Below are 13,375 nucleotides of genomic sequence, written 5' to 3'. Positions count from 1 at the left end.
GCCATTTTTCACTGCACAGAAGTAACTTATAAGTCACCTATATGTCTAACCTTCACTTAGTGAAGGTTGGGTGCCAAGTTACTTAGTGTGTGGGCATCCTGGCACTAGCCAAGGTGCCCCCACATTGTTCAGGGCAAATTCCCCGGCCTTTTTGAGTATGGAGGCACCATTACACGCATGCACTATACATAGGTCACTACCTATGTATAGCGTCACAATGGTAACTCTGAACATGGCCATGTAACATGTCTAAGATCATGGACTTGTCACCCCAATACCATTCTGGCATTGGGGGGACAATTCCATGATCCCCCGGGTCTCTAGCACAGAACCCGGGTGCTGCCAAACTGCCTTTCTGGGGTTTCCACTGCAGCTGCTGCTGCTGCTAACCCCTCAGACAGGATTCTGCCCTCCTGGGGTCCAGGCACCCCTAGCCCAGGAAGGCAGAATAAAGGATTTTCTCTGAGAGAGGGTGTTACACCCTCTCCCTTTGGAAATAGGTGTGAGGGGTTGGGGAGGAGTAGCCTCCCCCAGCCTCTGGAAATGCTTTGATGGGCACAGATGGTGCCCATCTCTGCATAAGCCAGTTAACACCGGTTCAGGGATCCCCCAGCCCTGCTCAGGCGCGAAACTGGACAAAGGAAAGGGGAGTGACCACTCCCCTGACCAGTACCTCCCAGGGGAGGTGCCCAGAGCTCCTTCAGTGTGTCCCAGACCTCTGCCATCTTGGAAACAGAGGTGTTGGGGGCACACTGGACTGCTCTGAGTGGCCAGTGCCAGCAAGTGACGTCAGAGACCCCCCTCTGATAGGCTCTTACCTTTCTTGGTAGCCAAACCTCCTTTTCTGGCTATTTAGGGTCTCTCCTCTGGGGAATTCTTCAGATAACGAATGCAAGAGCTCACCAGAGTTCCTCTGCATTTACGTCTTTGACTTCTGCCAAGGATCGACCGCTGACTGCTCCAGGACGCCTGCAAAACCGCAACAAAGTAGCAAGACGACTACCAGCAACATTGTAGCACCTCATCCTGCCGGCTTTCTCGACTGTTTCCTGGTGATGCATGCTCTGGGGGCCATCTGCCTTCACCCTGCACTGGAAGCCAAGGAGAAATCTCCCATGGGTCGATAGAATCTTCCCCCCACTAAGGCAGGCACCAAAAGACTGCATCACCGGTCCTCTGGGTCCCCTCTCATCCTGACGAGCGTGGTCCCTGGAACACAGGAACTCTATCCAAGTGACTCCCACAGTCCAGTGATCCTTCAGTCCAAGTTTGGTGGAGGTAAGTCCTTGCCTCCCCACGCTAGACTGCAATCCTGTGTACTGCGTGATTTGCAGCTGCTCCGGCTCCTGTGCACTCTTCCAGGATTTCCTTCGTGCACAGCCTAGCCTGGGTCCCCAGCACTCCGTCCTGCAGTGCTCAACCCGCTGAGTTGGCCTCAGACGTCGTGGGACCCTCCTTTGTGACTCTGAGCCAGCTCCGGTTCACTAATCTTCTAAGTGCCTGCTCCGGTACTTCTGCGGGTGCTGCCTGCTTCTGTGGAGGCTCTCTGAGTTGCTGAGCGCCCCCTTTGTCTCCTCCTCCAAGGGGTGACATCCTGATCCTTCCTGGTCCCCAGCAGCACCCAAAAACCTCTACTGCAGCCCTTGCAGCTAGCAAGGCTTGTTTGTGGTATTTCTGCGTGGGAACACTTCTGCAACCTTCATCGCGACGTGGGACATCTTCCATCCAAAGGAGAAGTTCCTAGTCCTCTTTGTTGTTGCAGAACTCCAAGCTTCTTCCATCCGGAGGCAGCTTCCTTGCACCTTCATTCGGGGTTTCCTGGGCTCCTGCCTCCCCCTGGACACTATCGCGACTCTTGGACTTGGTCCCCTTGCCTTGCAGGTCCTCAGGTCCAGGAATCCACCTTCAGTGCTTTGCCAGTGTTTGTTGTTCTTGCAGAACCCTCCTATCATGACTATTGTGTCCTTTTCGGGTAGTAGGTGTACTTTTCTCCTACTTTTTCAGGGTCTTGGGGTGGGGTATCTTGGACACCCTGACTGTTTTCTTACAGACCCAGTGACCCTCTACAAGCTCCCATAGGTCCATTCGTGATTCGCATTCCACTTTGAGTATATGGTTTGTGTTGCCCCTAGACCTATGTTCACCTATTGCATCCTATTGTAATTCTACAGTTTGCATTACTTTTCTTACTCTTACTTACCTGTTTTGGGTTTGTGTACATATAATTTGTGTATATTACTTACCTTCTTACTGAGGGTACTCACTGAGATACTTGTGGCATATTGTCATAAAAATAAAGTACCTTTATTTTTAGTAACTCTGTGTATTGTGTTTTCTTATGATATTGTGCATATGATATAAGTGGTATAGTAGGAGCTTTGCATGTCTCCTAGTTCAGCCTAAGCTGCTTTGCCATAGCTACCTTCTATCAGCCTAAGCTGCTAGAAATACCTCTATTCTAATAAGGGATAACTGGACCTGGCACAGGGTTTAAGTACCTTTGGTACCCACTACAAGCCAGGCCAGCCTCCTACAGCCATTAATTACTCTCTCTATATTAAGATGATTGTGAGCCTCCTTGGTATGAGTAATCCATATGCCCAGGTATCGAAAACCCTCCAACTCCCATCTCAGCCCCACAAGTTCCCTCATGGGAAATAGCATGACTTTCGGGCATTGATCTTGAGGCCTGAAAAAATACCTAACACTGTCAGCAGCCGCATCAGCACTGGTACCAATTCCTTCAGAGACCTAAGATAAATCAGTGCATCATCAGCATATAGTGAGACCACATAAGATTGCGTCCCTATTTGTATCCCATATTGGTTCTATCACTGCACAATAACATTGTAAGAGGCTCAAGTGTATGCCCAGAGTTATAGCTTTGACTCTCTTTCTCAGTAGGGATGGATGGTTCCAAAAAGTAATAAGGAGGTTTTCAAGAGCGCGATTCACATGAACAAACAGGGAGCATGGAAAGAGGCAGAGGACTTTGTATGGACATCTGTTTCATGAACAGATGATGTTATATTCATAATTCCAAGGAGTTTCTGGGAAAGTTAGTTTTCTGGATGTTTTTCTAACGGCTGTTGTTTTAAAAAATATACAATAAAAGCGAAGGAATAAAAAATAATTGTCACCTACTTGTCTGTAACAGAATTGAAACTTTACGCTATGAAAGCTAGGAAATGTTATATTCCCAAGTGAAAGCACCTTCCATTCAAATTTTTCTCTTTGATCTCTCCCTGGCTGATAAACATTTGAAGTTCCATTCAGCACTCCGTTCTAAACACATTATAGTTGTCTGGTCTTGGTATGCCAACAAAATCTTGGCAATTTGTCCCAGTGCCCTGGACAGGACCTTCATAATGGCATGTTGTCCCCTGAACCATGTTCAAGCGTTAGGTCCTGAGACTCTTACATTCAGACTTCCTTTGGGTGCTACTCAATTTCAATCAGGTCTCCAGGTGTTAAAGGATGTACGAGCCCTTTTTGAGATAGCCATCATAAAATGCCACCCATTACAGGCCAGGTCTTTCATTAATTTGCTCCTTAACACATGTAGACTTCTCATACATAGTCAGGAGAGTGTTTTGCTTGCCCACATTCGTGAACCACTCTCATTCCTCCTGCGGCCCATGAGACTCTCTTAGGCACTCAGGGAGTGGCTCTTGATCACCCACACCTCTTTCCTGGGTACTGCTTATGTTATTATATACTGTTGAGTTCCCCACCATCTCCCAGGCACTACCCCGACTTCTCACTTATTGGATTTGTCAGTATCACTTTCATGAACAGGGTGTGGTATTTTGCTGACACATCCATAGTTTATGATCCAGTGAGTGTGATTTGGAGTCTCTATGCTAATTGATCATCGAAGGAAGTCAGGGAGAGGAACACAGGTGCCAATCTTCTCCACAGTATTGTGGTCCCTCGGGTAAAATCACCAACCAGGAAGGGCCAACTCTGAAAAGAGTTTTCCCACAAGCTCAGTTTACTCCCCTCAATGACAATAAATTGTTATTTGGTTCCCCAGGCATGGTCAACAATCTAAACACATCACAAAATATCAAATCCAAGAAAATAGGCTCACGGCCTCTGCCCAAGAGCAACACCTAATAAAGTGGAATATTTTCAAATTAATAACCTAAAGCACATTTGAAACATTTAAAAAAAAATCAAAAATACAATAGCAGAACATTTCCTTAATTGGTGATATAATTAGGTCCAAACTATCACTTTTGTTGTCCCAATTCAAATTATTAAAACAAGGATCTAAAAATGTAGTGCAATAATGCACAAGTTCCTAACAGTTAAAGACTGTATGGTTCAAGTCCTGTTTACTGGTGTTACATAAAGGGCTAGCGTGCTGTTCAGCAGAAATGCCTCTCCAATCCCCTATGAATACAGCAATAGGCAATTTACTGGCTCTTAACAAAACTAAAGTTCTGATAATATTATGTTCAGTAGCAGTTAACAGACATGGTTTCGTTTTACCCGTAATTGCTGTATTTGCAATAACATCGTTTTTCAATGAAGTACAATAAAATGTATCAAATTGGAAGCTGGTAAGTGCAAATAATCTTTTTAAAGCAAGTCTTAGGTGGCTATATTTCCAGTCTAGTAGGTATTCAAAAGGAATTTCCAGAGGGGATAAAGCATGATACTAATTTTCTTTAAAAACATTTGCCACTTTTTTTTTTTTTTAAATCGGAAATCATTTTTTCATTTAAAACCCATCTTAACATATAGCCATTGTGTCAGTTACATGTAATTGCCTCAATTTTCATTTATCATAATATTTACCTTGCTAGTGGTTCTCTTTATCAGAAGTGTAACTTGTCTAGCATATCTCACTGGTACTATATGTATTACCATCTGCTGTAACAACTGTATAAGATCTGATAATTATGTTATAAACACAATGAATAATTTTAAATAAAGTAAACATCTTAATATTCCTGTGTAGAATGTAAAAGATTACACCCCAATGCACTACAGCATCACATAACAAAACACAAGCACTCAGAATACCTAATTCTAGCTTAAGTGCCTGGATTATATTTTTTAAGTAAAGACTATAATTTTTTAGAAATATATGCTATTCCATAAAACAAGGTGGGCAGACTTTTGGGCACATATATCTTTATTAGGTGCTTAACATACTGTGTCCCCGATCACTTTAGAAAATGCATTTATCGCTCCACTGTAGGCTTAAGGTCTTTAAGCTTGTTTTTGGGATATGGAATTTAGCATTTAGAATTTGAGAGAAGATTCTAACTAAATAGGGAAAGATTTTCTCACGGTTCATTGTATCATCCCCCAATTTCCAGCATTATATACTATTTTTCTTAATTCCATCATAAACTACAATTTTGATTTTCTGCACATTGATTTTAACAATGTGTTTCACATTAGAATCATATAAAAACATTCATATTTCTCGGTTAACCAATGGGAGTGAAATCAAAAACAAATCATCAACACTTGAAGCTTTCCAATTCTAGAGGGAAATTACTCATCTAAAATAATGACAAGTCCTAACTTGTCCCAGAGCAGAGGCCTGCTCAGTGCCCCTGAAAAGTGAATAAAAGCAACATAGGTAGGCTGAATTTTCTGTTTCACACATCTATCAAGGATTGACTGAAGTACTGCTATGTTATCAAATGTCAAGCTATTAGTTCTAAAACCTGATTGGGCACACAATAAAAAAAAAATCTTGTCTGCCTGATCTAAACAATTTTCATGAATACTCTTTGTAAATGTGCTTTCCTCCACTTTCATTAAAGCAATCTGTAGTTTTGAGGATTCTTGAACCATTTTTATGCAAAGGAATAATTGTGGTCCCAGTCTATGATACAAGCATATTAACTGAATAATGATAATACGTGAAAACTGGTGCTAAAATGTTACTTGAAGCCTTTAAATTAGACTTCAATATTGATATAGGGTTCTGATCAGGTCCCATCACTCCAGAATGCCTTAATAAGCAAACATAATTTTCAATCTGTCGGAGAAGAAATTTCTACTGCGGCTCTTTCTGAAAGTAAGGATAAACCCACTCGATCTGTGCCATATTTTAAATCAAACGTGGATATATTAGTAAGATGCAGTAGATTTTCTTCCTGAGGTATAGAAATAGCTGATGTATTAAATCTTGAATTACATTGTTTTGCTACAATTTTTCCCCTGCTGATTTAAATAAATAATGCCATGAAAGATCTGCTTGTAATTGTTTCCATCTAAGTCTAACTTTATTTTGCCGTCTCCTTAGCTGTTTTATTTTGTGCACTTTATATTTGAAGCCCTTAGCGGAACAAAGAGACAGAAATTGTTTACATGTCATGTAATTCAATTACCTGGAGAGAATATACTTCAAGTTATCACACAATCTTATTGTGTTTTTTTCTGTGTTTTCTTGATTTAATTTTCTATGAATTGCAGCTTCTCAAGCAGCTTTTCGCATCAAAAACTCAAATATTTCAATGATATTAATAACAGTGGATTGCTGTATCTTATCAAGAAATACTGGCAGATAGTGCTCAACAGAAATTGGTTCTAGAATTCCTAGTTGAATTTCTCTTTTTTATGAGTCCTTCTGATCCACCATATAGGTTCCAAGTCTCGTTCTTTACTGAAGACCAATTAAGCCTGAATGACAGGATGGAGTGACCACTCAATGAATGCTGTATTGCCTGCCCTTTGGATAATGAGTGGTGTTACCTAACATTTTCCAGGATTCCTATTTCTGACCACATCAATAAATATTTTAGATTTTTGCATGAAGGTCACCCATAAGCATTATCCAATCTAGAGTATCCCGAAGTGCAAGAGTTGCAACAAATTTAAAGTATTATTATAATTTTATATATCTACTACAAGAACAATACACATTAATAAGCAGGCTATTTTTAAGAGTGGCTTAAAATCTGTGAATGATCATAGCAAGACTGATTCCTTGGCCTCAGCAAGTACAGATGACCATGTGGAACTTGCATTATTTAAAGCTAGTTTGGAATTACTTCTAGAGATAGTATAATCCCCTAACACTTTCATTATAACTTATGGATAGATTTCTTAGGGCAAGCATCAATACCGCTTTAATGGAAGAAGTCACTTGCTTTCCAAATTATGGATGGGAATCAAATAAATTAAATAACATCTTAGATGATGTTTGATCTAGGTCTTTCTGTATTTTTACTAATGTAATGTCTGTTGATTGCAACATATGAAGCTGTGGGTAAGAACATAGTAGTCTGAGAATGCTCTGGCAACGTAAGTGCACATAACTGGTTCTGAATATGTCACAAAACTCAATTGTTTCCTCTTTAAGGTTGCAGAGCAGTTGATCCTGTATCTTCCTCCTTGTGTGAAGTATTATGGAGTCAAAATTAGTAGGTGATTTAATTTCAGCTATATGACATACTTGGTATTCTGTATCCAAAGGCTCCTATCCTAGGAAGTAACTAATTGAAATGTCACCCATCTAGAACAGTTTTTCACAGGTCTACAATGTTTGATTTTCTTGCTCCAACTCTTTGGTGGATTTTCCAAGGATACAGTCTTTGAATTTAAAAAAATCAGACAGAGTAGTAAAATGGTAGACTTTTTTTTTTTTTAAATAACATTTGTACACTAAAAGGTCTTCTCAAATAAGGTTTCTAATTAATAAACCTCATCATTGTTATCAACAAGTGTAGATGTAGATGTTTATTTTAATTAGGTGCATAATGGTTTTCATTTTACTCTTTTGAAGGAAAGATATCTATGATCCTTATCTACAAGTATAATCTTTTGAACTTCCCTGAGTTCATTGTTAGCATGAGTACTTGTAGGTTTATCTAGTATTTTCTGTCCTTCAAAGATCTATTCTATAGATTTAGGAGAATATTAGTTATCATCTCTAAAATGTAGTCAGAATGTAACAAGGTTTTTTTCTGATGGAAGACAATATGCAACCCAAGATGCTATTAAAGTCTTGAAAAGCCACAGATAACTGGACATATTTCCCTGGAGCATTAAACTAACTCTCTAAGAGAAGAACTGGGGTTGTAGACAGATTTGGCCTGAGCTCTAATTTTTTGTCCTTGGGGTATGTGGTGTTATAAAGATGAGGTTCATCCATGGTTTTGTAGGAGCTGGTTTAACAGGGTATTTTACTTGAGCAATTTCAATATCTGGGACAGTATAATTCAAGGGTGTCCCTGAAGTAAAGTTTGAAAGTTCTATATTTTTTGCCAGCATACCCAGAAATGAAGTGCCACTTCACCTGGCACAGGCCCAAGCCTAGCAGCTTGAGTGTATATTTCTGTCTGTTTTGTACATTTGTTTCATCTTCTGAAATATTTTGTTGGGAGGCACACTGTGGCTTTAAATTGGGGGGTTGTGGGTATAGCCGCTAAAGATCCTACAAATAGGGATTTTCGCATGGATGTATTTACTCGGTGAGGGACAGTCCTTCTCTTTGCGATTATTGGCCTATTTTGAAGTTTTATAAATCTAATGTTTCAACAAAAAACTACTGACCTAGTGTTTTCATGTTTTACAGAAAGGACGGTAAAGCACAAGATTTTTTTTAATCGACTGACTAGTGTAATCCGTATGGACTCCACTCATGCCATTGCTGTGTCTTTGATCGTCTTATGTCCAAATGTCTTCCAGTTTATTGTAACAGGTATGGATCTTCACAGCAGTAGCTATACACCACGAAGAAAATAACTCACAGCAAACAAAACAGGAAAGCTAAATAGAATTTATTTCGTAAAAGCACTGCTCTACTCACCTAGACTTGAGCAGCAAGCCACACTGTAGCTACATTCTCTTTTCCCTAGTTTCCAAATCCTCTCTCACTCCGCCAGTCTGTTGCTACAAAGTCCTGTTAGATAATCCAGGGAAGCTTGTGATGGCGGCAGCTATCCAAGTAAAAATGTGCCTTGGTCTCTTGTCTCTCCATGCTCCTTCAGCAAATATTTTCAACACAGAGCAAGTGTGAATATATTAGTAATACATTTAATCATTATCACCTTTTGGTAAAAATCTGATGGGTGTGCATGTAATTTTTTTACACACGTTAATAAGTAAGCAAGAATTAAACACTCAGTGAAAAGTAGACTTCAACAACATACTTATGCGTGCCTTTAGTAATCCCAATTGTAGCAATGGTACTGTAATAACATTTTCTGATTCTTGCATATTATTCTCCAAAAACATGTACTCCCCATTATTTACCTGGTTTTGACTCACCGATAACAGTAATTCCGTCCTTGGCAAAGAACAGGAATTACTCCAGAGCGCTCATAAAGAGCTGCCTAGAAATGGGGCACACAATGGGAAGAATACATGAATTAAGTCGACCATCTATTACTTTGCCAGTATGGTCTCGGCGAGGTCCACACCAAAACCCGGGCTATCTGTTAGCAGAAGGCTAAAATTCAGTAAAATGTTTCTGAAAATGGATAACTTGTATCAGCACTGAAATCCTTCAATTTTCACATATGATCGAAGGTTAAGTCCATTAAATGATTACATCTTGAGAATAGTGCAGGCTGCTATAACCAAGCCATCGGATTACAGTCCCTTTGTCTCCTAGCATTCCAAACTGCTGGACTCCGGCAAATTTAAATGTGGTAGCATGCTTCTTATTTGATTTAGGAAAGAGACAGCATATTTCTGCGCTGGTCACGTTTCCCTACTTTCTCATTTGACCTAAAATCGATTTTAAGCTCTAGTAACCGTTCCTGGAGTGGTACCTAAACTACAGTCTGCTCTAGGACGACACAATTTCAGTCTTAAATCAGTAGAACATCCCCAGGTTATCATCACACATCCCTAAATAACCCACTCCTTAGATCTACCAGCCAGGCAGCTCTTCCTAAAGAATGCAAGACTGAAGATCAACCTTTCAGCACTGGCGAACTCATCCAGTTTTAAAAGGAGATTTAAGACTTGTTTGTCCTTGTATCGAGCTTTGGCAGGGTGAGCACATCGCACTAGAGAAGTTGAACAGCACTAGGGACAGTGCGTATACGACATAAATCAGTGTACATGCCCCTGAATAGAAAAACAATTTAAACAGAGAAGTAAACATCATGTATTTAATTTTAAGGGCATTTAATGTAATCCTTACTCTAAAAATGAAATGTAGAAAAAAGTTTGGTATAACATAATTAGCAGTAAAGGTGATGTAATGTGTACCATTTTGGGTATACAATCCAGTTTAAAATTGCAAAATCATTAAATTAAAAGTTCATTTAAAAAAAATATGGAATAATTAAATTTTTCCGATTAATAAATATCATTGGGGTGTATTTATTATATTTACAAGTTAGTAAATAGTTATTTTTCACTTTTCACAAAGCCACCTCTTCTATTTCATCGTCCAAAGAATTAATGGCTCTCACTGCGGGTCTTCCTGCTGCAGGCTGCAATAGGTGCCTGTTAGGATTCACACTTCTCACTTCAGTAAAATTGAGTCGACCTTCTTTAACGTTAACTTTGTTGACTCGATCCCAAGGTAAAAGATCGCCGGAACCATTGCCAACTTTTCGGTTATCAGTTTTTTGGTCATCAGTTTTTGAAAGGGTGGTGGCGGTTATGGCGTTGGCACCAAATAGTTGCTCCAGTAAATTTGACTTCTTATCTTTTTGCTTATGAAAACCCAGATCCACATTGTTCACAACGTTTTCCTCTGACACACCACTTTTTTGAATAGCCAGCCCTGATCTTCCAGACACTTTTCCAAAAGAAGGTGCGTAATTACCAAAAGCCAAATCGGCGCTGTGATCAGTGGTCTTGTTAGTTCTGCGCCCTTGTCCCTCTTCTTTAGTGGTAAATTCTGGTTTTCCTTGTACTGGAATGCCATTGTACAAATTCTGCGTAGGCTCCGAGAACGTGTACATTTTGTTTTTTTTCTCTGCTAGATCATGTTTGGGTGGTTTGTCTAAGTGCTGGGTTTGGGAAATGGCTTTTGTGTGTGTGAGAACATCCGAGTGAAAACCATTTTGTTTTTCTTTGTCAATCTCATTCATCTTGGCAAGGAGAAGCTCCTTTTTCCTTCTTTCTTCTTCCATTTTATCATCTAGGTTTTCTTTCTCGTTTTCTGTTTCGTATGCAGCAGCCTCAGTCTTGGATCTCTCTTCTCGCTCTATTTTTTCTAATAACAAGTTATTTTCTTTTAGCCTTCTGTCAAATTCTTCTTTCTCCCATTCTATATAGAAACAAATAAAACAAATGTTAATTGTGGAAGGTTCAAACAAAGATATATTGGTAAATTTGGTAACACCTTATCGTTTTAACCCAAAAGGTTAACCATCTAGTGCTGCATTTTTTTCTACGTACATCTATGCGATTGCAAGAGATTAATAAAGCAAGCAACGGCAAATAAACAATCTTGCTTTAAAGTTACAAAGCATGCAAACAAAGGCAAGCAGAAATATATTTCCATGTGATAACCAGACCTATTGGCTTTGACGGTACTAGTTAGTGGTGGAGGTGGCATTAGCGGTTCTACTGGTAGTTGTGGTGCTATTGGTGATGGTGGTAATGGTAGTAGGGTGAAATGGTGTAGACAGAAAATTAAAACAAATGAATGCGAAAGGGCTATTGGTGAAAAGCACTGTGTCAGGAACAGGCGAGGGCCTCCATACAGAATGCACCGCCTAACGAAACAAGCATTTGCAATGCAGTGGGTATCGCATTTGCTCGAGTTACAGCTATTAGCATTTTAAAATCCTAACCAGACTTTTCTTGCAACATAAATTTAAAATGAAACGTAAAAGTTTCACATAAGCGAGCCGATTCAGAGCGCCACGGCTTGAGCGTGAAGGAGACACACAAAAGGAAAAAAGTTCACCCGCTGTCAAACCTATCGGCAAAAGTGCAATTAGCCATATCACAGGTTCGATGTCCAAAGCAGTAATCAAACTTCCCAAGGGAGGGACAAACATGAAGCATTCACCAATCATAACAAAGGATTTTTGAAGGGCACGCCCATGAACGAGCGATAGTAATGGGCGTGGTTAAGAATCCAAATAGATAATAACACGTCGGAAAAGCAGCGCTTGCATGCTGCTATGCTCAGCTTAAAACAGCATAAATCGGTCAATAAAATGTCACCAAATATGCAAGGAAAATACATAAAAGTATATTAAAGACAATAGCTGAAGGGGTCTGATCCAAAGTCCATTTGCTTTTTGTGCTTCTTATTGCCCTTCTTGGAAGAACAGACAGATAAAGTTGTCTGTAACCACACCTATAAGGACACGTGCGGTGCCCTGCTTCGAGACTGCGCAATCACTGGTTTGCTGATATTAGTATTAAACAAGAATTGTGTACCTATAAAAAGATAAACGTATGATCATCACTGTTATTAGTTGTTTTGATCAAAACTGGTCCTATGTATGTCATAACAACCTATACTTGCCTTGTTCTCCTGAGACTATAGAATGTAATGTGACACAGAATATACCCTTGAAAGAGCACACAATCTGTGTATTTTTTAAGTCAGTAAGACTTGTATCCTGTTTACCAGTGAGTGCCTTGATGTAAAACTGTAAAAACATATGCCCTGGTGTAAGACTGCAATAGTCCCCACACATTCTGGTTGTAAAAGGGGTCTCCAACAAAGCATCATCTTACTAGCTTAACAATGAATCGGGTCACAGTTCAACAGGTAGAGGACCCTCCCACTGTTCCATGCTAGTGCTAGCTCACGAGCACCAGGAGGATTAGGCCAACCAAGCCAAACCAACCTGACCATAGTACCCCAGTTAGATGCCCCGCTCTCTCGGGTCACAAAGAGATAAATCATCCAAAAAAGCAAAGAAAGTTATACTATGTCTGGCAAAGCATGGGTGGGAGCCGTTACTGTTTTGAAGGTGGGGGAGCGACATTAAGATCTTGAAGGTCACTTGAGTGAATGCAACAAATGAGGAGTTTTGTCGGCCTGATTATGTTTGACTAGTAAACAGAATATGCTTTAATACCATCACGTAGTTTTTGGGCTTTTTCCTCTAAAATTTGCTGCTGTTCGTCCCTCTTCAATTTTTCCTCCATTTCTCTTTGCTTTTCAAGATGCTGCTGCTGCTGTTTCACGTGCTCTGCATGCTCTCTCTGCCTCTTCTCGTTTATTTCTTGTTCCTTAAAGAAAATGGGGCACGCAAATATTCACTGATTGACAAACACAAGTTTGCACACCACAGATAAAAACATTAATTGTGTAAAATTCTCCAACATTTTCTTTAACTCTTGTACACACTTAGCTAGAAACACACACAGCACCCTACTCCACGAACAGTAATAAGTATATAAAACAAATAGCATGCTTCTATTTTTCAGCAGATTTACTTAAGAGAAGAAAATGCACTGATACGTCATT

The 13,375-nt window shown here is 39.9% G+C and overlaps 1 protein-coding gene across 5 annotated transcripts in view; it reads right to left on the bottom strand.

Annotated features, from left to right (window-relative positions):
• Nucleotides 1-8,989: 8,989 nt before the first annotated feature.
• The window catches only part of LCA5 (lebercilin LCA5), a 193,402-nt gene continuing 189,016 nt past the window's right edge, over nucleotides 8,990-13,375 (bottom strand). For all 5 annotated transcript variants that reach the window (XM_069235634.1, XM_069235632.1, XM_069235633.1 and 2 more), the window contains exons 7-8: nucleotides 12,984-13,137; nucleotides 8,990-11,206 (exon numbers count right to left, since the gene is read on the bottom strand). In XM_069235634.1, coding sequence (XP_069091735.1) covers nucleotides 10,350-11,206; nucleotides 12,984-13,137 — 1,011 coding nt within the window. In that variant the 3' untranslated portion in view covers nucleotides 8,990-10,349. The remainder of the gene's footprint in view (nucleotides 11,207-12,983; nucleotides 13,138-13,375) is intronic.

The sequence above is a fragment of the Pleurodeles waltl genome, chromosome 5 (genome assembly GCF_031143425.1).
Source record: "Pleurodeles waltl isolate 20211129_DDA chromosome 5, aPleWal1.hap1.20221129, whole genome shotgun sequence".
NCBI lineage: Eukaryota > Metazoa > Chordata > Amphibia > Caudata > Salamandridae > Pleurodeles > Pleurodeles waltl.
The sequence above is the reverse complement of the archived record's forward strand: the minus strand, read 5'-3'. Positions and strand labels throughout refer to the sequence as shown.